The sequence below is a fragment of the Martes martes genome, assembly GCF_963455335.1.
Source record: "Martes martes genome assembly, chromosome: 9".
NCBI lineage: Eukaryota > Metazoa > Chordata > Mammalia > Carnivora > Mustelidae > Martes > Martes martes.
The window spans coordinates 24,778,855-24,800,681 of record NC_137896.1 but is presented as its reverse complement, the minus strand read 5'-3'; the positions used below and the strand labels follow the sequence as shown (position 1 = coordinate 24,800,681).

At 54.0% G+C, this 21,827-nt stretch overlaps 1 protein-coding gene across 1 annotated transcript in view; it reads left to right on the top strand.

The window, feature by feature from the left end:
• Positions 1 to 21,827, top strand: part of EFCAB8 (EF-hand calcium binding domain 8) — a gene marked incomplete at both ends in the record, with an annotated part of 50,252 nt that overhangs the window by 4,563 nt on the left and 23,862 nt on the right. The window contains 10 exons of the mRNA XM_080813597.1: positions 3,262 to 3,380; positions 4,776 to 4,879; positions 7,227 to 7,362; positions 10,290 to 10,395; positions 10,601 to 10,685; positions 11,210 to 11,334; positions 13,758 to 13,831; positions 16,225 to 16,355; positions 20,165 to 20,232; positions 20,575 to 20,726. Coding sequence (XP_080669723.1) covers positions 3,262 to 3,380; positions 4,776 to 4,879; positions 7,227 to 7,362; positions 10,290 to 10,395; positions 10,601 to 10,685; positions 11,210 to 11,334; positions 13,758 to 13,831; positions 16,225 to 16,355; positions 20,165 to 20,232; positions 20,575 to 20,726 — 1,100 coding nt within the window. The remainder of the gene's footprint in view (positions 1 to 3,261; positions 3,381 to 4,775; positions 4,880 to 7,226; positions 7,363 to 10,289; positions 10,396 to 10,600; positions 10,686 to 11,209; positions 11,335 to 13,757; positions 13,832 to 16,224; positions 16,356 to 20,164; positions 20,233 to 20,574; positions 20,727 to 21,827) is intronic.

The following is a 21,827-nucleotide window of genomic DNA, read 5'->3' as shown; positions in this document are numbered from 1 at the left end:
TAATGGAGACAAGGGAAAGCTTCTGGTTTCAAATCCTCCTGGTGCCATTGTGTGCTCTTGGGCAAACTCTGAACCTCCCTGTGCCTCTGTGTCTTCATCTGTAGAATGGAGAGAATGACAGTACCTATCTTCTAGGACCAAAGTGGTTTTTTTTTTTAAAAGATTTTATTTATTTATTTATTTGATACAGAGAGAGCATGCACAAGCAGGGGGAGTGTCAGGCAGAGGCAGAGGGAGAAGCAGGCTCCCCGCTGAGCAGGGAGCTGGACATGGGGCTCAATCCCAGGACCCTGGTATGACTGAGCTGAAGGCAGATGCTTAACTGCTTAACTGAATGAGCCACCCAGGTGCCCTGAACCACAGGATTCTTGTGAGGCTTCAGGAGGGAGGGCACTGGAAAGCCCCCTCAGGTCTTCAGCCTGGTGGAGGTGACACCATTAGGAGAGATGCTGGACACAGGAAAGGCCAGCGTCTAGTGGAATAAAGATAATAAACCAGATTTTAAGGATGCTGAGTTGAAGGGGCAAGGGGAACACTTGGGAACAGTCAGAGATATGGGAGACACATTCTCTCCTGAGATGCAGAGATGGGTGAATAGGTGAGGCCACTAAGGAGAGTGTCAGAAAAGCAAGGGACAGTGATGAGAAGAGCTGAGGCACATGCCTGCCGAATGACAGGGCAGGGCAGGCAGCAGAATCTGGAGGAGACCAGGGGGACAAGTGGGGTCGCTGCTTGAAGGCAGGAGACCCCGAAGGTAAGGAAGGGCACCATTGGGTGTGGTCCGAGGTCTCTGGTGGCTGAGGAGAGCAGTGTCAGGGAGTGGTGGGCAGAGGGCTGTCCAGTGCTGGGGGCCAGAGGGAACGTGCCAGCAGGGTGCAGGCAGAAGAGAGGAGGGCGGCCGTTAGGGCGGACCTTTGTCCGCTGAGGAAAGGGCCCAGGACCGCCCAGGCTGGGGAGGAGACGGCTGTCAGAACACCCCTCTAGTCTTCTGAGCTGGAGGGCGCTACAGTCAAGGTTCATGAGATCGGGCCCCACATTGGGCTCTGCGCTGGGTGTGGAGCCTGCTTAAGAACCTCTCTGCACACGGCCCTCTCCCGCTCCTGTTTGCTCTCTCTTAAAAAAAAAAAAAAAAAAAGAGGTAGAACAGCTGGCTGAGCTCAGAGGCGCAGGGAAAGACGGTTAGAGAGTTCATCCTGAGAGCAATTCAGTAGCAAAATAATATGCATCTTTACACTGAGACATCATTTACCTCCCACAAAATGCATGGGTTTTGGGGTCCCACTCAAGGAATCTATCACATACATGCATTCATGTAACTGCCCCACAGATCAAGTTATAGAACCCTTCTTGCTCCCCAGAAGGTGTCCCCCTGCCTGATCCTGGTGGTGACCTCCTCCCTAAGGAAGTGATATTTCCACATGCAAGTTTTTTTTTAAAGATTTTATTTTTTTGACAGACAGAGATCTCAAGTAGGCAGAGAGGCAGGCAGAGAGAGAGGACGAAGCAGGCTCCCTGCTGAGCAGAGAGCCCGATGCGGGGCTCAATCCCAGGACCTGGGGATCATGACCTGAGCCGAAGGCAGAGGCTTTAACCCACTGAGCCACCCAGGTGCCCCACGTGCAAGTTTTTGAGTGATCAATTAACCATTTGGCTTGAGGCGGGTGAGAGCTGCTTTTTCGAGGGGCAAGGGGCCCTGCCTGGACGCCACAGTGTATGTTTCCTTTCCCAAATACCTTTGTGTCTTTTCTCCTGTTATTTCCAGAGAAGTGTTTGGCAAACTGTTGGTAAGAAGTGTATTGACACAACATGCTGGTGAACAGTCTCTACAGCTTCTTAGACACCTGTGCAAAGAGCCGGGTGTTCCCCATAGTGCTCTAGAGAGGGATTTGTTCACTCCTCTCATACATGGGAGGGCCAGTTGCCGGGGTCAGCCTCGGGTGCCACCCTGTGACCTTGGGTGCATGACCTCACCTCTGTGCCCTGCAGTTTCCTCATGAGTCTCTCTCATTAAATGGCCAGTGTGAATAAACACAGAGAAGCACCCGATATCATCACGCCCACATCCTAGTGCCAACAGCAGCACTTGGGGAACAAGCATGTGCCATGTGCCAAGGACCCAGTCATGGAGGGCACGGGCTCACCCTGCACTCGCAGAGCTCACTGGCTAGAGCGGTGACGAGGAAGGTCAGGGGCGACAGTGGAGCTGGCTGGTGGGGGTAGGGGGCCTCCCTAGATAGTCCTCGGGAAGGCTTCCCTGCGGAAGGGACCAGATGGTGCAAAGGTCTTGAGGAGGGAGTGTGCTTGGTGGTGTGAGAAACAGCGTGGGGACATTATGGCTGGAGCTGGGAATGAGGGGGATGGCGGTGGGAGGTGAGGTCTGAGCAGAGCCAGAAAACACACAGCCTTTAGACTGTGGCAACGATTCCAGATATGTGGAGGGGACTTTAGAAGCACTTTTTATAGACTGGGTTTATAAAAAAAAAGAAAAAGTCTAGGTGGGGATATTGGCCCATTGGCAGACAGATTCCCTCGTAGTCACGAACCCAGCTTGGGGAGAGTATTTTATCCCAACCTCTGCTCTTCTCCCCTCCCAACATTCTCTCCAGCCAACGTTGGCATTTTAATTGCCTTTATTTTTTAATTTTTAGAAAGATTTTATTTATTTATTTGAGAGAGAGAGTGAGAGCAAGTGAGCCAGCTCAAATGGACAGAGGGAAAGGGAGAAGCAGACTCCCCCTGAACAGGGAACCCAATGTGAGGCTTGATCCCAGGACTCCAGGATTGTGACCCGACTGAAGGCAGATGCTTAACTGACTGAGCCACCGAAATCCTTAGCTGCCTTTTAAAGACACAAGTCACCTCTCTCTGTGTGTATTTGAATTAATCTCTGTCTCTCTGTTAAAATTTTTAGCCCTCCCTTCCTTCTTCCCTTTCCCTCCCTCCCTGCCTTCCTTTTTTTTTTTTTTTTTGAGTTTTCATTAGTTTTGTTTGTCTCAGTGCCTATTTTATTTGTTCAGAAATGGGCTCTGATCTTCCTCAGTATCCTCTGACCGAGCAGTACTCTGGGCGTGGAGGGCGTGAGGCAAGTGCCTGTGGGCTGACATAACGCCACACAGAGAGAGGAGATTCAAGGGACAACCCAGCCAACACGGTTCTCTGGGTGCCCTCCCTCAGCACTGAGACACCCAAGAACACCGTGGCTGCTGACAGGGCCCAGTGACTTCCCATGATGTGGATGATGTTCTTTCTTCTCTTTTGAAGCCCTGGACATGAAGGCTTTTGTGAAGGCCATGAAGAAGATTCTGAGCAATATGTCAGATGAGATCCTAGAGGTGCTGTTTCTGAAGGTGGACACAGACTGTAATGGCTCCATCACCTGGGTGAGGAGGGTGTCCTGCTGCCTTGGGAAGCTGGAGGGAGGCTGAGGGGTCCGGGTGTGGCTGATCCATAGAGTGTGGAAGGTTGGGGAGGTGGTCAAGGCATCAGACAGCTTCTTGTGGATTCTGGGGTGCTTGCTGGGTAGAGGAACCCTCCTGAGACTTCAGTAAGCAAGCTCATTGGAGCTCATTCTTCTCCTGGGGGATAGGAGAGTATATGACAAATGTCATATACCAGACCTCCCAGGGCGCAGCCGTGAGCCATTAGGACACCGCCCACCTGCCAGCTGACTCTCCTGCACACCAGGCCTCCCATTCAGTCCCAACAGATGCCACGACTATCTCATGGCCCTTTCTGGTCGCTCAGCCAACAGACAGACCAGTGGCTATTCAAATCCAAAATCCATAATCCAAAAATGTCGGGGTTTTAGGGTAGATTATTTTTCCTGATTCTGTATGTTTTATGATGAGCAGACATACCATTTAAGAATATAGAATACAGAAGGATACAGAAAAGTACAAAAAAATAGTCTGATGTGTTGATGTAGCAATGCCAACAATGATAATAACTAGCTTTTAACCAGGCATTGTGTTCTAAGAACTTTATGTACCATTTTACTTAAACTTCACAGGAATCCTACAGAGTACGTGTTCTTATTTACTTTCATTTTATGGATTGGGAAACTGAGGCATGGAGAAGTTAAGAAACTTGCCCAGACTTACAGAGCTAGTTAGCAGCTGAGTTAGTCTTCAGACCTGGGGAGTTTGCCCCAGGAGCCTGTGTGTTAAAAGTGCTCTGTCATTCCTCCCCTTGGCTTAGGCATATATTCTGTTTTGTTTTTTTCTTTCACTTCTCCTAATATTCTACAATAAACATGTTTCCAGAATGTTCTGCTCTCTACACAGTGATCTTAATAACTCCCTCTATCTTTATAGGTTCATAGGGTGGCCTGTTTTGGCCTTCATGAGGCGTCAGTAGACTCTAGAGTTGCCCTCTGGCCTGGCTTCTGGGTCTTCCCCTGCTGTTAACTTGTTAGATGAGCTGGAACAACTCATCTTTACTTTTATGGGCCTCAGTCTTATTATCCATAAAGTGGGGGTGGATAAAGAGATTCAAACAAGATGCGGCAATGATTTGGAGATGTACTTAGCATTACAGAAAGGCATGAAGGAGGGGGGTGCTGCTATCTACTTGCTGGTAGGCCCTTTACACATCCCAGATGTGTAAAGGGATTTGGCTGCTCCCCTGGGCTGGCCTCAGGACACAGCTTCCAGAGAGCCCCTTGGAAGGGGCTGGGAAAGATGGGGAGGACCTGGAAGCCAGGCGTGGGTTCCCCAAGCCCAGGGCTCTGACAGCTTGGCCAATGCTGTCCTGCCTGGCGTTTCTTCCCGAGGCAGCCGAAGTATGTGGATTACATGATGCGGGAGTTTCAGAGAAAGGAGAGGATGCAAACAAGCCAGTACCGCCTGCGCTTCCACCTTCCTATGAGGATCATCCCCCTGTAAGGAGCCTCACCCCGGCGGGAAGGGGGAGGTGTGTGAGCAAGGTGGGGCTGACCCTGGAGCGAGCGCCCCTCCTTAAGTCACTCCTTGTGGGGCCGCCAGGACTGTAGGCAAGCCTGAGCATTAAGGGGGGGCGACGTGTCTCCACTCTATAGACAAGGAAACAGAGGTTCAGAGAGGTCAAATGAGAGCGGTGGGGTTGCCCTGTTGTGACCCTCCCTGCCGCATGTGCTGCTCCTCCTGCTTCTTCCCACTGTGGGTGCTGAGTGGGCCTGGGGCACAGATGGCTCACGTGGTGGGGAGTAACAGCCATTATGGGGAGCTGCTCCTGGAGGCCCCACCAGGCCTCAGTCGCACATGGCTGCTGGTCACTCCTGGAGCATGTGGCTCTGTCCCTGCCTTGACTCCCTCCCGACTCTGCCTGTTTGCTCCTCCTCATGGCTCCTCCCCACCGTGCCCTCTGGACCTTTACCTCATCTTTCTGTGCCATGCTCTGTGTGCTCCCGCCCCTCTGAACTCCCTAAAAACCAGAAGCCCTCCAGTGGGTCTAGCCAATGGCCCAGGCCTTTTCCTGGAGTCCCTTTCCCGGAGGCCATGTGGGGATTTGTGCACCTCCTGTCCAGAGCAGAGAGCTCATCCTGCCGTCCAGCGCTTGGTGGCTGGCATTTGTGGCGTGGTTAGGAGCGACTGTGGCTGGGTCTGTCCTTGGGACCACCCCCAGAGCAGGCTATGGGGAAGACCGTGAACCAGAAGTGGTCTCTGCCTTGGAGCACCTGGAGATTCAGAGATTGTGTAATGAAAACCAGAAAAGGGCTGGTCTAAAAGAATTTTGGTCAAGATTCAATTGAGGGATAGCCAGTAAATATGAACGATGAAGGATTTTATAACCATACATTAATTATGACCTGAAAATTTTGCTTGATGCGGCCAAGCCTTCACCGGTCTTTATTTTCTTGGGACATTTAGATTTCCAAGGGTGTTTCAAGGACCAGAACCAAAAATGTCAAGAAGCCTGTCCCTATTTCCCCCTATTTGTTTGCTCAACCTTCAAGTCCAGAGAGCATTTCCAGCTTGGCAGAGAAAGTAGCCACATACTATTTAATTACCTTCATGAAAGGGTCATCTTATAAGTTGGCCCCCCTTTCCTGAACCTGGGCCAAGATCACTGAACTCCCCTTCCGGGGTGCCGCTGTGGTCTGGCAGGTGGAGGTGCTGTCCCTGTGGGGTAGCCCCTCCAGAGGGCTCCTCTCACTTCCCCTGGCTCTCACCTGTCATGTCGACCCCTCAGGGTCACATGGCCCTGATGTGACAGGTGGCGCTGGGAGTGATGCTTGAGGGCAGACCAGGCAGTACAGCAGGCCGCAGGGGTGAGGGGCAGGGGTGGTAGTGGTGGTGGGTGGGAGAGGAGCTGTGTCCAGACACACCTTCCCTCTCTCTTCTGCTTGGGACTGTTTTGGTGGTGGAATTTCACAGCAGTGTGGGTTAGCCTTCAGCCACAGGTCACATGGCGTCCACAGGGACATTTGGAAAGGGCTCTGGCCAGAGTAGGGATCGAGGTGCCTAGGTTCTAGTTTGAGCTCTGCACAGAGTCAGGACAAAACTCCAGGCAAAATCTTACTCCCTGGGTCCCTATGAGGTGAGGTAACATTATCTGCCTGCTTGGGCCTGGAGGTGTGGGAACACCAGGTGGGTGAGCGCATGCTGTGCTGTGTCCAGGGGTCAAAATGATGCTCCTGTCAGTAGCCATCCCACCAGCTTAGCCAGTCTGGGGCAGGAAAGATGGTATCCCTGTAGCCTGCTGGAGGGCTGCGTGGTGGCATCCTGGGAGGCCAGACCTGCCATGGGAGCCCTTTGCTGGGCTCAGGGCCTGGCCTTGGAGAGGAGGGGTCAGGTACACGGGGTTCTGTGGGATACATTGTCCTTGTCCACTTTTATCTCATGCTTGGGCTATACTCCCTTCTCTATCCCGAGTTGCCAGAACCTGTTATGATGAAAGTTTCAGTGGCAAGCTCCCCTCCACTTGCCTCCTGTAGACCATTTTTCTCACAAAAGAAGGTTTGCAGAAGACCCCCATTCTTTGCCTCCCCTGATCCTGTCACATCACGAGGAAGCTGACTGGCTGTGTGATAGGAGAAGCCCGCCGCTGGTGCAACCCTATCTCATAGCAGGAGACTCCTCGGGTCTCTTTGCCTTCCGGCCACCACTGATAATGGCAAACGCCCGCCTGGCAGAGTCACGGGGTGGGTGTGCGCGCCCGTGAGGGAAGCTCCCCTTGTTTGCTTTCTCCTTCCTCCTCTTCATTCTGTTTTTGTTTGAGTCCTTCTCTCTCCCTCTCACCTTCCACAGGAACCATGGGTGTGAGATTGTGAAGGTGCGGTTTTTAACGCAGCGGTTCAAGAAGACGGGGCATCTTCTGACTGTCACCAAGGACGGGATCTTGCAGATCTGGTCTGAGGGCTTCTCGCTGCTTAACTCCTTTAGGGTGAGGAGGGCCCACCCATGGAGCACACAGGAGGTGGTCGGAAAGCCTTTGCCTTTGTTCCCTGATAGGGAAGGTGACCCGGACTCAGAGTGTGCTCAGCCGTGGGGTTCATGGTATAAGTGACTGCAGTCACTGCTCCGGGGGCCAGGTTCTGGCTTCACTGTGGGACTGGGACCCTCACATTTGTCTTCTGTAAGCAGGATGACATCTGGGTGTCCATTCTACTTGGATATCCAAGACAACTTACACCCAATTTGTCCAAACAGAATGTCGCTCTAGCCCTCCCTGGTCACCAGGCTTACTTCTCCTGGGCCCCACCTCGGGGAGTGGTGTCATCACCCACTAAGGTTCCTGTGTTAGAGCTCAACCCCCTCTCCTTTCCCTGTCACAGCCACTCCATCACCAGGTGCTGCTGATTCGAATCCTTCACCTGGACCAGGCAGGAAATCACAGTGGTTGGGAGTCTGGGCTCTGGAGCCCTCCTTAGAACCTGACACTGCCACCTTCTAGCTCTGTGACCTTGGACAGTTAGTATACAGCTCTCTGTGCCTCAGTTTCCTCGTCTGTCAAATGGGGTCATCATAACGCCCTCAGGCTGCTGGGAGGATTTAATGACATGATACCTGGATGGTACTCAGAGTAGGGCAAGGCTCACAGTGAGTGTCGGAAAAATATAAGCTGACATCATCGTTGTCTGTGCTGTCAGCTCCTGGCCAAGTGCAGTAAGTGAGACAACACTCAGGGAAACGGGCTGTGCACTTTGTGTTACCAGGTCAGGCCAGAATCGTCCAGCAAATGAGGAAGGTGCAGCTCCCCAGGGAAGGAAGGCTTACCGAGAAGGCTGTCAGCAGCAGGAAGGCTTTCATAAGCCTGTGAAATAGCAGTGTTTCACAGATGCATCAGGGGGTGTCCTGTGGGGCTGGAGGGTTCTGTCTGGTCCCTTCTCAGTTGCCTAGGGAGACAGCTCAGGTCTGTGGAGGTCCGGTGACTGACTCAGATGTATTTGGTAGCCCAAAACCAAGGTTTGGACTAGCACCCGAGTTCCCGAGGCTAGGGTTTCTGGCACCCTCTGCTCTCTTTTTCTCATTGTGTTTGTTTTAGTGCGTGTGTGGGGCACATTATAGCCTGAGCTACATACTGTTGGTTATGGCTGCTACTTCGTCACCACAGCACCCCTCAGAGACCATGTCTGGAAGGGTTGAGAGGGGCAGAGGGAGGCTCCCCAAAAGGCCCAGCATTCCTCCTTGAGGGGCTGCTTGGGCAAGAAGATGTTGGCACGGGTGATCCAGCATGCGCCTTCCATAAACACCCACTGCATGCCACGGTCATGTGGATGGAAAACCCTGCAGTTTGCAAGGAGGGGAGCTGGGCTTCACTTCCCAGCTGTGCAGCCTTGGACACGTCACCAAAGCTCCCTAGGACCCGGGGCTTCAGGGAAGAACATGGAGGTGATGGGCATTCCCATCCCCTCTGCTGTGTGTGGGTGTTCGGGGGTCCTGGCCCATTGTCCTCACTGCCCAGCCACCAGCACCAGCCTCTGTGTTCTCAGTATGTCTGAGTTCTGATGCAACAGTCCCCTCCCTGCCCCTGCCTTTGCTGGCCCTTCAGCATACTCACCCAGAGAAGTGGCCTGTAGGCCCCCCTCCCTTCCGTTTCACATGGCACTCTCCCTGCTTTCTTCAGTTCCCAGTCTATGGCCTCATCCAGGGAGTAAAATACAAACTCCTTTGCTGGTCACCCCAAACTCCTCTCCCATCCTCTTTGCCCCTGGGCCCATCGGGCTGGCTACCTCTTTTCCCTGCTGACATGCCTTTGTGTGTAGTGTCCCCCACCTGGGATGCCCACTCAGATTCCATCTGCAGGGCTGTCACGCAATGCTGGCAGTGGAGCGCGGAAAGGCACCTCACGACCTGGCAAGACAATTTCTTGTTCATAAACCCCTTGAACCAGGTGACATCCTCAGATGGCAAACAAGATTCAGACAAAACAAGCAAAAACTAATATAATGTTCTATGTCCATTATATCTCAGTAAAACTGGCGTGAGGGAAAGAGTCAGAGAGGCAGAGGGACAGTCCATGCAAAGTCAGTATCCCTCTCCCAGACCCGGATTCTCTCACGGGAGGCAACTGCTATGACCAGTTTTGGGGTGGTGGTCTATGGTTAGACCATATGCACGTCCCCCACCCTTTTCTTTTTAAATATACACATGGTTGCACATGATGGTGCTGCTTTCCTCCTTGCTTTTCCATTTCATAATCGATCCCAGGTGCAACTTCCCTCGTTTGTAGTTTTGGGGGGGTGCCCTGTGCTGTGGATTTGTATCCGCTGTCCTTTGCAAGCAGTCATGGCCTGTTGCTGTCACGGGGCCTGCCCTCGTACACACTTCTCCATGAGCATGTGGGAACACATCCACGGCTGTGGCTTGGAAACAGATCCCGGGATTACAAACTATGCACATTTAAAACTTTGACCCATGGGACACCTGGGTGGCTCAGTCAGTTCAGTGTCTGACTTTAGCTCAAGTCATGATCTCAGGGCCCCCATGTCAGACAGGCCCCACACCCAGTGGGGAGTCTGCTTCTCCCTCTGCAACCCCTCTCCTGCTAGTGCTCTCTCAAATAAATAAATAAAATCTTAAAAAAAATACTTAAAACTTTGATGAGTGTATCAAATGGCTCTAAAAAGGGGTGGTGAGGATGGGTGTTCTTTAAGCCCATTTTATAGATGTGGAAACTGAGACTCAAAATCAGGAAATTTCTTCAAGTTCCCATCAGTAGTTGGTGGGAGCACTGGGCTCCATACCAGGTTTATGGCTGGCTCTGGGGCCTGGGGTGGCAGGAGAGGGTTCATGGGATCCTGTGTTTCTAGTGTGCCCTGCTGGGCAAGCCTCCCCAGCTCGGATCTCCTCTGCTCTTCCTCTGGCCAGCTTAACCAGATCCAGCAGCTCTATAACCTGGAGATGTGGGTCATCGACATGGTGTGTCTCTACAACTTGAACCTGATCGCGGTTGCATCTACTGATCAGAAGATAGGTGAGTCCCTGATGGCTCCCCAGGCCTGCTCTCGGCCATTGGAGGGGGCATGTATTTGCACTTGGAGAGGCCTGTCACCGAGCTGACTGTGGGTATGGGGTGCTGCAGCTGGTAAGTCGATGCTGCATGTTGTCACTAGAGACCCCTAAGGCTGGGGACTGGGGCTTGGGTTCTGCGCATGCCTCCCCTTCTGTCTCTTCCCCAGAGTTCTTTGATATTAGCAACCATAGCTGTGCCCGGGCCTTCACCTTTGTTGATCTGGACAGCTGTGTCCTGGCCATGGACTACTGGTGAGTCTCAGGGGAGGCTGGTGCACTGTCTTGGTGGCCGCATCACTCAGGAGGATTGGGACTCCCAGAAAACCTCTCTCAAAGCAGGCCTGGAAGGATTCCCACTCTGTGTGCTTGTGTCCTTTTCACCAAGCTGCCCCTCCTGAGGGCCACTCAGTCATCAGCCCTCTTCCTCCCATTCCCTGCACAAGTCAGCCATCGAATCCTAGCAGAGGTGTGTCCTGCCAAGGCTGAGGACTCTGGGAATGTCACGGTCCGTTGGTAGGGTGGGTTGATGATGAGCATCTGGAGGACCAGGGACTCATTCATTTGGGTTTTAAAAGAAAATAATGACTCCTTTTGGACCTGGTTCACTGATGATCTGGGTCTGGGCTGCTGGGCCCATGCATGTCAGCTGTTGAGGGCAAGGCTAGAAAGTTGTGTGGGAACTGCTTTTGCTCCCAAGTGGAGGAAGGTCACTGGGAGGGTGGAGGGCTGCAGCTGGTGGGCCCAACCCAACCTCTTCTGTCTCCACCTCCCCTCAGGTCTGACTATCACAGAGGTGTGTTCTGCTATGGGGACACCAAAGGCAACATCATCGTCTTCACCTCTGGCAATGTGACCCACGGGTTGTTCAACCCCCGAATCCTCCCCAGGACCTCCAAATGGGGTAGCTAAGACACTGGGGAATCGGACGGTGGGAGGTTGAGGGGGAGATGGCCTGGCCCTGCCCTGAGGAGCTCTTTTCTCTCCTGCCTCCCAGCTCAGGAGCCCCTGGCTTCTCTGAAGCTCAGACAGCAGTGTGGCCATGTGCTCAGCTCAAGGTGGCCTGTGGGACAGGGCTGATGAAGGGACAGCAGGAGCTAGAGGGGGCTGAGGGGAGGAGATGGGCAATCTCTGAGAAGGCAGGAGGTTGCACAGGGGAGGGTAAGGGGAGTGGCTGCAGGACCCTGCTCATCCCAGAGAGACTGAGCCTGTGCCAATGGCGCGACGCTGGGGAGGCCGCTCACCCCCTCTGGGTCTTGGGGTGACAGCGCGACCTTTCTCTGTGGTGGGGAGGAGGGTTCTGCTCTCCTTGGCTGGGAGCAGACTTTGTTTGGGGGGGTGGGGAGGCCAGAAAGGCCTGTGGGTTCCGTGTGGCTGTGAGCTGTCTGCTCTGGGTGTGTGGCCGCCTATGATCCCCCTGCCCACTGCCAGCAGGGAGCCGCTGCTGTTAGTCTGTTACGGGAGGAGGAGGGGTGTTTTCGGGGTGAAGCACTTGCACAGGCCCACAGGGTAAGTGGCCTGAAGCAGGCAATCTGCCCCAGCGTCTGAACCTTAACCTCTGGCTGGGCTGTACCCCAAAATGACCATTGCAGGGTGCTGTTTGGGGCTGCTCTGCCAAGGGCACTAGATCCCCGCTCTGGGCCTGGGGCCGTCAGGGACTCGGCTGAGCAGGACTCTGTCCAGGTTAGAGCATTTGGTACACAGTGTCAGGCCTCCAGCTTGCTTCACATCCATCTAGAGGAGGCCCTGGGCCATTGAGGGCCCCAGCCCACGGGGACACCTACTCCCCTTCCATCTAGGACACCAGAGCAGCCCCTTGGGCTTCCAGGCAGAGTTTCAGAGCAGGATGCTCTCCAAGGGCTCCCAGGCCCTGGTGACACCTCCTGCCCAGCTCCACAGAGCAACACACCCGCCACTGGCCAGATGGGAAATGGACCCTGCCTGGGATACAGCAGGAGGCTGAGTCAGCCCCACTCCTACCTCATTGGCAGCCGTCCCCCCCGCCCCCCACCCTCCTCCGTGCCCGCCCTGCCCTGCCCCAGCCAAGTTGGGGCAGGCTGTGCCGCCCTAGGGACTGGCGTGGCAGGTTGTGGTGGTCTTTGAGCTGCGTGTTGGGAGATCAGAGCAGGTACAGATGAAGCTGGAGTGTGGGAAGAAGTCCCTCCACACCCCGTGCTGCCTAAAGGCTCGTCACACATGAAGGTAGGCCCCCCGGTGTGTTGACTTGGGAGGAGTTGGACAGCCCAGCTCTGTGTGACCTGGAGCCAGTTTCTTAAGCCCTCTGTTATTAAACAGGATGAGCAGACTCAGTTCATGGCTTTTCTGTAAGGTGGAAGGAGAGCAGGCAGTGTGAGGCCACAGTAAGGGCCCGGTAACTTCCTCCCCTGACCTCAAAGGGCCCTCCCAGCCTCACCGGCAAGGCAGACAGGCAGACATGCTTGCAGTGCAGCCGTGGCTAAGCTTCCTCCCTCCCGCACTCTCGCAGGGGCCCCCCACCTTCAGCATCACTCCACCCCTGGGGACTCCCTTGCCAGAGGGGGCTGGAGACTTTGCAGGAGTAAAATCCATGGCATAGGTCCCTAGGTCCCCCTCCCTTTTCTCCATTTTACCTGGGAGTTTCTCTCAGACTTGAGCCCAGATTGTCCCAGTCCTTCTGACCCACATCCTTAAACCCTGCTCTGCAGGTAGACCCAGGCTTGCCCTTGTCACCGCCGGCTCCATCTCTGTGTCAGACCTTCCTGCTTGTGCCAGGGGCCTTTCGCTGGAGGCTCCTGGCCTGGCCGTTGGCCATGGGAGGTTTCAGAGGCTGGGAGACTTTTAACGCCTCAAGGGCCAGTCTGTGCTTAGGGCAGTCGCTCTGGCACACTTGCTGGATGCTTCTCCTTGGAACTTGTGTTTGCTGGACAAGATGGAGCATGTCGTTTGAAGCATGATGGTAAACTTCCAAATGATCCTTTCCAGAAAGAGTAGAGCCTGTGGTCCCAAATGGTTCTCCAGTCCAGCAAAGCTGGAGCTCCCTGAATGAGAATCACCTTGTGTAGATAGCAGTGTGGAGAGGGAAGAGCCCGAGATGTGGGGCTGGCTCCACGTGCACGGGCACAGGGGCTCTGGGCAGCCGTGTTTATCTGCCTGGGTCTGTGTTCTGGGTGCTGACCTCACCCCACCGAACCCACCAGAACACAGGAAAGCTTGAACGAGCATTTGGATGGAAAAGCCTTTGGAGACATACAGGAATTGCAAAACAACTCAAGGTGTCCTCTGGGGTTTGGCTGGTCTTGTGGAGGCAGGAGGCTGGTGACGTGGATCTCGGTTTTTCTCTCCTATCAGATCAATGGACCAAAGTTTCTGCACGGAAGCTCCTAAATGAAAAGTCCCCCTTGTACAGGAATTACCAGCTGAAGGTATGTTGTATCTTTCCTTGGCCCATTACCATGGTAATTATTTGTACACACGCACCACTCAAAAATCAATACAGAAAGTACATTTTCCGCCTGGGTTCAGTCTTAGGCCTTGGGGCTTGGTCACTGGGAGCAGGTGGAGACAGCTATTGGATCCTGTGGCTTGTCGGTGGGACTTGTCCCTCTCATCACCTCTGTTGCTCAAGCCTGGCCCTGGCAGGCAACATCTCTCTGTCTCCTGGGTGGCTGCAGTGGCTTCTAGATTTTCTGCACTTCCTTACTCCATGCACTGCTTTATGCCATTCAGCAGCCAGAGGAATTCGGAGCTAAAACAGCCATGTCATTCCTTTGTTCAAAATCCCTCCATAGTTTCTCATCATGTTTGGACGAAATCTCAAGGGCTTACCGTGCCCATCAGGACAAGAGGTGACCTGGCCCCTGGCCTGTTCCCCATCTTGCCTGTCCCATCTCTTATTCTCATTTACTCTGTCACAGAAACACAGGCAACCTTGCTGTTCTCTGAGCACCCCAAGCCTTTTCCCACTTCAGGGTCTTGTCACACTCTGTCCTCTTCCCTAGGTTCCTATATACCCCCTCCTCTGCTTCCTTCAGGGCCCTCACCAGCCAACCTGGACCAGCCCCATGCCTGCCCCTGCCTGTATCCTTTCACACCGCAACACTTACAGGATTCTGACACCAGTGACAATGTGTTTTTCCTACACTGCCATGCAATTCTTGGACCTCAGCTGGGTGACCTACTGTTCAACTCAGTTCTGACACTATCTATCCGGAGATAGCATCAGATCCTAGGCTAAAATCCACTCTGGGCTAGTGGAACCTGGAATAAAGGAAAGAGATTTAGGACCATCTCCAAAGACTAAGTGCTGCCAGTTATCGACCACAGAGGTTCAGTCCCACAAGACTGCCCCCCAACCCTCAGAGGCCAGTCACAAGTGCAGGTTGTCCCCTGTTCTTCTGACCCATCAGTTATAAATCTGAGCTTCCCATGACCCTGTCTTTGGGTTCAATTTATTTGCTAGAGTGGCTCGCAGAACTCAGAGAAACATTTTACTTACTAGATCACTGGTTTATTATAAAAGGATACAACTCAGGAACAGCCAGAGGGAAAAGATGTGTAGGGAAAGGTATGGGGAAGGGGGAACAGAGCTTCCCTGCCCTCTCTGGGCAAGGCTCACCCCCCACCTTCACATGCTCACCAGCCCAGAGGCTCTCTGAACCCTGTCCTTTTGGGTTTTTATGGGGTTTCCTTACATAGGTATGATTGATTACATTGTTGGCCATTGGCAGTCAATTCAACCTGTACTCCTGTCCTTTCCCCAGGGATCCGGGGTGGGGGAGGGGGTGGTGGGACTGAAAGTTCCAGTCCTCCAGTCTCACGGTTGGTTCCCTTGGCCACGAGTCCCCATCCTTAGGGGCTTTCCAAAGTCACCCCATTAATGTAAACTCAGGTGTGGTTGAAAGAGGTTTGTTACAAATATTAAGACACCTTAGTCTCATCACTTAGGAAATTCCAGGGGTTTTAGGAGCTTTGTGCCAGAAATAGGCAGGAAGACCAAATATACATTTCTTACTTCCAATCACACTGTCACAGCATACCACCTCCCAACTTTGTGTTGTCCCTTCATTGCTTTCTGGTCCTATCACTCTCATGGGATTGGCAGCTCCTAAGGACAGGCACTTAGGGTCTTCCTGGGATCCTCTCGGGGAGAGTCACTCACAAATACCTTCTTCTCCATCTTCTGTGGGATCTCATCTTGGGCTTGGTTTTCACCCCAGTTGCTGAGTGTCCCGTGTTCCATCCTGTGCCTTCACTGTGAGACACACTCGGTGAGGCAGTGCCTGCAGAACCTCGCACAGGGCCCGACAACCCTCTCCTCCTTGTCCTGAAGAGGAGAATCCCTGGATTGGGAGGCCAAGCTCGAAAATTCAGGGCCTGTGCAATCAGGTCACCCCCGGAACTCCTGGGTCTCAGCTTCTTGTTGCTCAGATAACATTTTCACACACACCTAGTCGTGTCCTGAAACACGGAGGGCTGTGGTGGGGCAGGGCTCCCTGTGGAGAAGAGGGATTGCGGGGCGGGCCACCTCCAATTCATGCTTTCTTCTGTGTGGGATGGAGTGACAGACTGTGCTGTCACATGGACCTGACCTCACCTGTCCTCTAGCTTATAATCAAGAGGTCCCATGGTAGCAGATGTGGGAGTTTTTCACCTGTTTCACTGACCGGGGATGGCCCAGGACTGGGCTAGGACGGGGAGGATGGGGTGGGGGACGGGGGAAGCCCTGTCGCCATGTCAGAGCTGCCATCATTAGAGAGCATTAGAGGTGCTGATCTCCTGGCCCTGCCAGCCCCTCCTGCTGTCATTCTCTTCCCAGGCTCTCCATCCCAACTGGTGCCAACAGGTCAAGTTCATCCCCCAGCTAAACATGGTGGCCTCCTGCTCGGCCATTGAGAAGTCCTCTCTGGTGCTGACTGTGTTGCCATCCAAAGCCCAAGAGAACCCCAAGTAAGGAGCACCTCTCCCCAGGCTGGAGTGGGGGTGGCCAGATGGGGGAGGATGTGACAGTGTGTGGGAAGGTCTGGCTTCACCTCAGCTGCCCGTGGCCCTCCCTCCTAAGAGTGGGCCCGTCCCCAGGACAGGGGCATCCGGTGGATCTCACTGGGTTATAAGAACTTTTATGGAGTGTGGGTTTAATCATACAACAAGCTTCTTTTATCCATCAATTTATATGTAAAACTCGGCACAGAAGCTGGCACATAGTGTGAGCAGTCAGAAATGTTTTTACTGAATGGAGGAATGAATGTGAGCTGCTTTACCTCTGTGCCTCTCACTCAGGGTCCTTGTCTGTAGAAGGCGGTGGCCGTGGGGCTTCTCTCCTTCATCCCAGGGCTGACTGCTCTTCGTGCTGTGTGGTCGTTAATTGGCAGCACTTAGTCTTTGGAGATGGTTCTAATCTCTCTCCTTTATTCCAGGTTCCACTAGCTCAGAGTGGATTTTAGATTTCTTGCTTCCCCTCTCCCTTCCTTCCTGATCAGTGATTACTCACACTAGTAAGTCTACATACATAGGTTGACCCTGTAAAAAAGTAAAACATTATAAATAAAGCCTCAATCCTTCCCTCGCCCAATCCCCACTGTCTCACTCTGTTCTCAAATGTCTTACTTCTATTGCTTTTTCTGTACCTTTTTAAAAATTATTTTTTAATTTTTACTTATTTAATTTTTTCAGAGAGAGAGGGTGGGGAGGAGCAGAGGAGTGGGAGACTCTTAAGCAGCCTCCACGCCAGACGCGGGGCTTGATCTCAAGACCCCGAGATCATGACCTGAGCCGAAATCGAGTCTTGACGCTCAACAAGCTGAGCCCCCCAGGCGCCCCTCATGTGTATCTTTCACTGTGCATTTCACAGTAGGTATTTGCTCCTGAGGGACTTTTTTCCCTCTTGCCTCTGCTGTTTTCCTCCTGCCGCAGGTCTTTATCCCGCAGACCCTTCAGGTCTGTGACATTTTGTTCCTGGGCAGGTTGAACCATGAGCTGCACCGCCCTCACATCTTCTTGGGGGAGCAGCAGGAGACTGGAGGCCTGCGTTGGGGGAGCAGCTGCGTGAAGCACAGCGGGAAGGCTGAGGGTCCCTTAGGCCCCATCTCTGCCTGTCCCTTCCTGTCCTGCTTGTTTTCCAGAGGGAAATTTGATCCCAGGATGGTAGGGCTAATTTGGTCCAGCTCCTCATTTTACAGATTGGAAACCTGAGACGTTTGAGCAGGGGACATGCCTCAGGCCTCACTGTACCTCCAGTGTCTTCTCAGCCAGAGCCCCCTGTGCACATCCCCACCCCAGCCCTGGAACCAGCTGCTGGGTGGAGGAGGGGCCCCGGAGAAGGCCGGATGCTGTGGGGAAGCTTCAGTTGTGACTTCTGGGCCTTGAGTGAGGTGCTATGGTGGGATTTTGCTTGGAGCCAATTTGTAACAGAGGCTCATCTCTCTGCTTTGGTGGTAGTATTACCTCGTGTCTGTGATACGTGTTTTATTCAGCTTCTTTTATTTGCTTATTGGGTCTCAGTGGCAGGTGGACATCACAGGGTCACCTCATCCTGGCCATGAGCGTTTCCGTGGTCTGTCCCTGCTGCCTTCCTACTCCAGCCCCCTTGTGGCCCCCTTGTGGTTCAGGCATGTTTCTGCCCCAGGGCCTTTGAATCACTCCTTTCTGCCTGGTATGCCCTTGTTTCTTCTTTGTTTTTATTTTTTAAAACATTTTTGTCACCGAAAATTTTAAACACACAGAAGATACTATAACACTTTAATATCACTAGTACCTAGTCCGAGTTAATCTCCCTCCGATCGTCTCTAACATATCTTTTTACAGTTATCTGGTAAGAGATATAAACAAAGTGTTCAGGTTTTGAGCACAGGAACGGTGTGGTCTGATGTGTGGGAGCATTCTTCTGGCTGCTCTGTGGCAAGCGGTATGGGCAGCTGTGGAGATGGGGCCTCCAGAGATGACACCATTGTAATAATTCAGGCCCGAAATCGGCCAGTGGAGATGAGGTGGAGGGATTTGAGATGGACTTTGGGGGCAGGTTGGAGACTGTATTTACACACATGAGAGCGCCCAGACCCTTCGGGCTGTCTTCATGCAGTCTACCGGCTCGCTAGCAGGTGGCACCATTGCCTGCTTGGTCTTCAGTTCCCTGCAAAGACCTCTTAGGGCATGGCCTCCACAGGTGGGGTCTGGCGTTGTCACCCCCAAACTCTGCCTCCAGAGTCAGCCTCAGCCTTCGAGGCACTGTGGGCCTGAGAGCTTGGCTCCCTGGCAGCCAGCCTGAGCAGGATTCTTCAGGGCCTTGCCGCCAGCAGTGCATCTGGGCGGAGGACCCTGGGTGGAGCTGGAAGGAGCCTGTGCTGGGTGTGTGGACTGACCCACAGTGTTTCCCCTGCCTTCCCCTCTTCTCTCACTTCTGCTCCCACCGCTGAGTCGAAGCCATCTGAACTGCTGCCATGGCCTTCTTCCCTGTGTCCCCTCTGAACTTCTGGTCCCTTCTCTGCACAGCAGCCTTCTGCAGACGGGTCTCCTTCAGCTACCCTGTCAAAGCCACCTGTGTATTTCCCTGCGGGACCTGTCACAGTGTGCAAATGTCCCTCTCCTTTGTCCCTCTGTTCATTTACTTGCTCCTGCTGTTTCCCTCTGGAAGGAAAACTCCATGAAGGCGGGGGAGGGGGGTGGTGCGTCTTAGATATGCCCCTGCTAATCCCGGAAGGTATAGATGCCAGTAAATCTTTGTTGCATGAGTGAATCAGCCTGAAATAATTTCTAGTGACATTTTGGTGACTATCCTTCCAGAAGATTTCTCTGTGCATATATGCACGGAGGGAGATATATCTGGTTTGACAATAAATGAAATACACGTGTTCGATATGCTCTTCTTGAAGTTTCAGTTTTTTGAGGAATCCTTCTGGCAGTGGAAGGGAGAATATAGATTCGGTGGAGGACATGCTGCATTAGAGGGCTGGGGTACTTGGCAATGGGGGCCTCTGAGTAGAGTTGGGAAGGGGGAGTTTGAGTAGAAGGAGCTGGCAAGGCAGGATGTATGGATAAAGAGAGAACAGCACAGGCCAAGGCACGGAGGTTCCGGTACTCTCGGGCCTGACCTTCCTGAGACCCCTGCCTGGGTCACCCTGGCCGACCTGGGCCCCATCCACCCGGCTGCGTCTGTTCCTTTCCTGGAGCACTAGTCACTGAGCCTCCTGCCTCTTCTTGCCACGCCCACCCTGGGTCTGAATCCTGACGCCCCCACCCTGCCAGCCTTGTGGCCTTGGGCCAACTCCTTAGTTTCTGCTTTCTACGTCCTCCCTGTGGCACTGGGCTGATGATACTCTCTAGGGTTATGTGGGGCGTCTCGGTGATGCACAGGAGAGTCCCCAGCCCAGGCAGCAGCACAGAGCAGGCAGGGCACAGCACCTGGGAGCTCCCCTTCCCCTGGCCCTTGGAATCCCCTTCTTTTTAAATATCTGTGTCACGAGTCGGGGGACGCCTGTCTCAGTATGGTTGAAGCGAGGGTCAGGTTAAGTTAACTGGATCCAGGCTGTAAGGAATTGTTCCTGCTTTGGTGGATGGGGTGCCTCCTCCATGAGCTGCTGGTTTGGGGCTGAGACCTATGGCAGCTGCCCTGCCTGTGGGGCTTGGCCCCGACTTGGCTGCAGGGTGAGCCCCAGACAGGTTTGCTGGGGCTGCCCCTCTCCTTGGGTGGAGAGTGATGGCTTCTCCCTGGCCGCCTGTGGCGGTCGCTCCCACCCTGCCACCTTCCCCCTTTGCTGTTGTAGGTTTTCGGTGCTGAGCTTGAGAAAAGGGATTCTTTGCTTTGATTACTGCCCAGAGAAGAACTTAATGGGTAAGTCATCTTCATGTCCCCCCAGAAGTCCCAGGCCTGGTGGAACTGGGGTGAAGGCCGCTGGGGACATGGAGATTATCAAAGCTGAGGGGGAGGACTGCAGGGTCTGGCCTCCATCCGGGCTCCTCTCCTGGCACTCTGGTCCCTGCCCGTGGGCACCTGGGTGGTGACACGCTCTGCTTGGCATGATGGAGTGGGGCGGGGGAAGGGGTGGCAAAGGGGCAGATGAGAACCGCAGCCCCCCCATCTGCTGTGCCTGCTGGGGGGGGTGTCAAGGCCTGGTCTCAGGAGATGGTCCCCTTGTAGGCCCCCCGTGGCTGACACCCATTCTTCCGACCCCAGTGACTGGTGGCTATGACCCCCTCATCCGCCTGTGGAACCCCTTCTTCTTAAAAAAGCCTGTGTGGATGATGAGGGGACATCAGACTTCCGTGACGCACATCCTCGTGAACAGCAAAAACAGCAACATCCTCCTCAGCGTCTCCAAGGACAAGGTGCTGGCCTCGGGGAGCACAGCTCTTCAGCTCACACCAGTGCCTTTCCCCCCGCAGACACACTGGCCCTGAGAAAACCATCTAGCTTGGCCAAGCAGGGCACCAGCAGTTGGCGGCAGCCTGAGGCCGAGGGAGACAGTGTGGCCTCCCTGCCTGTGGTTCCACACTTGGCCTAGGGCACAGACAGGGCTGTCCCAGGTGGAGTCACCATGAGGGGGCAAGGGGTAGAGGCCCGCACCCCACTCTGAGCCGTCCATCAGATCTGGGTTCCCATGCAGTCCAGCCTGGCTTCTTACTCTGCGGTCCTGGGCAAGGCCCTTCCCTTTTCTGAGCCTCAGTCCCCTCATCCACAGGATGGGTTGTTGAGAGGGTTAGAAGAGGGGGGCGGTAAAGCGGCCATGGGGCGGCTGGCATGTAGTGGGCGTACAACACTTGTGAGCCACTCCCTTGCCCTCCCCTTTCCCCCAGGATCCAAACTTGCTCCTCAGCTCTCCTAGGGACCTCTTCTCAGCTGCCCTGGCTCTCAGGGCCTGACTGGAGCTTCTCCAGCACCTGGGACTCCCTGGTTCCAGGCCTGTCACTTTGCATCTCTGCGTGGATCGCATTCAGGGCCCCACCCCACCTGTGGGGCTGCTTGGCGGTGGCGGTTTGGCTGATGTGGGGAAGCAGCCAATGGCTCCAGGTGTCCTTCAGGGCACACGTTTGTGTCTTCTGGGAATCAGTAGATTGAGAGTTGGCAGGACCCTTGGGTCACCCAGACCAATCTCCCTAACGCAGCCCACACTGGCTATTATCTGGAATTCTCCCAGTGGCCCTGACACTTGGGTGTCACGGCCTCTGCTAAAGGATCTGAGGCTGGAGGGTCGGGGGACCGGGACAGGCTGGCACAAATCCTCACGGTGGTGACGGGCAGAGGCAAGGTATGGATTGGAGTCATGCTCTTTCCTGCTTACTGCTGGTGGCTACAAGCAGTGGGCATCCAGAGGGACTTCTGGGGGGCCTCACCTTGGGATGAACTTGAGGAGGCTGCTGTAGGGACAGGTGGGCTTTTTTGGTGACCGTGTGGGTCGCCACTGTGTGTGGTGCCTGGGCTTTAGCCGA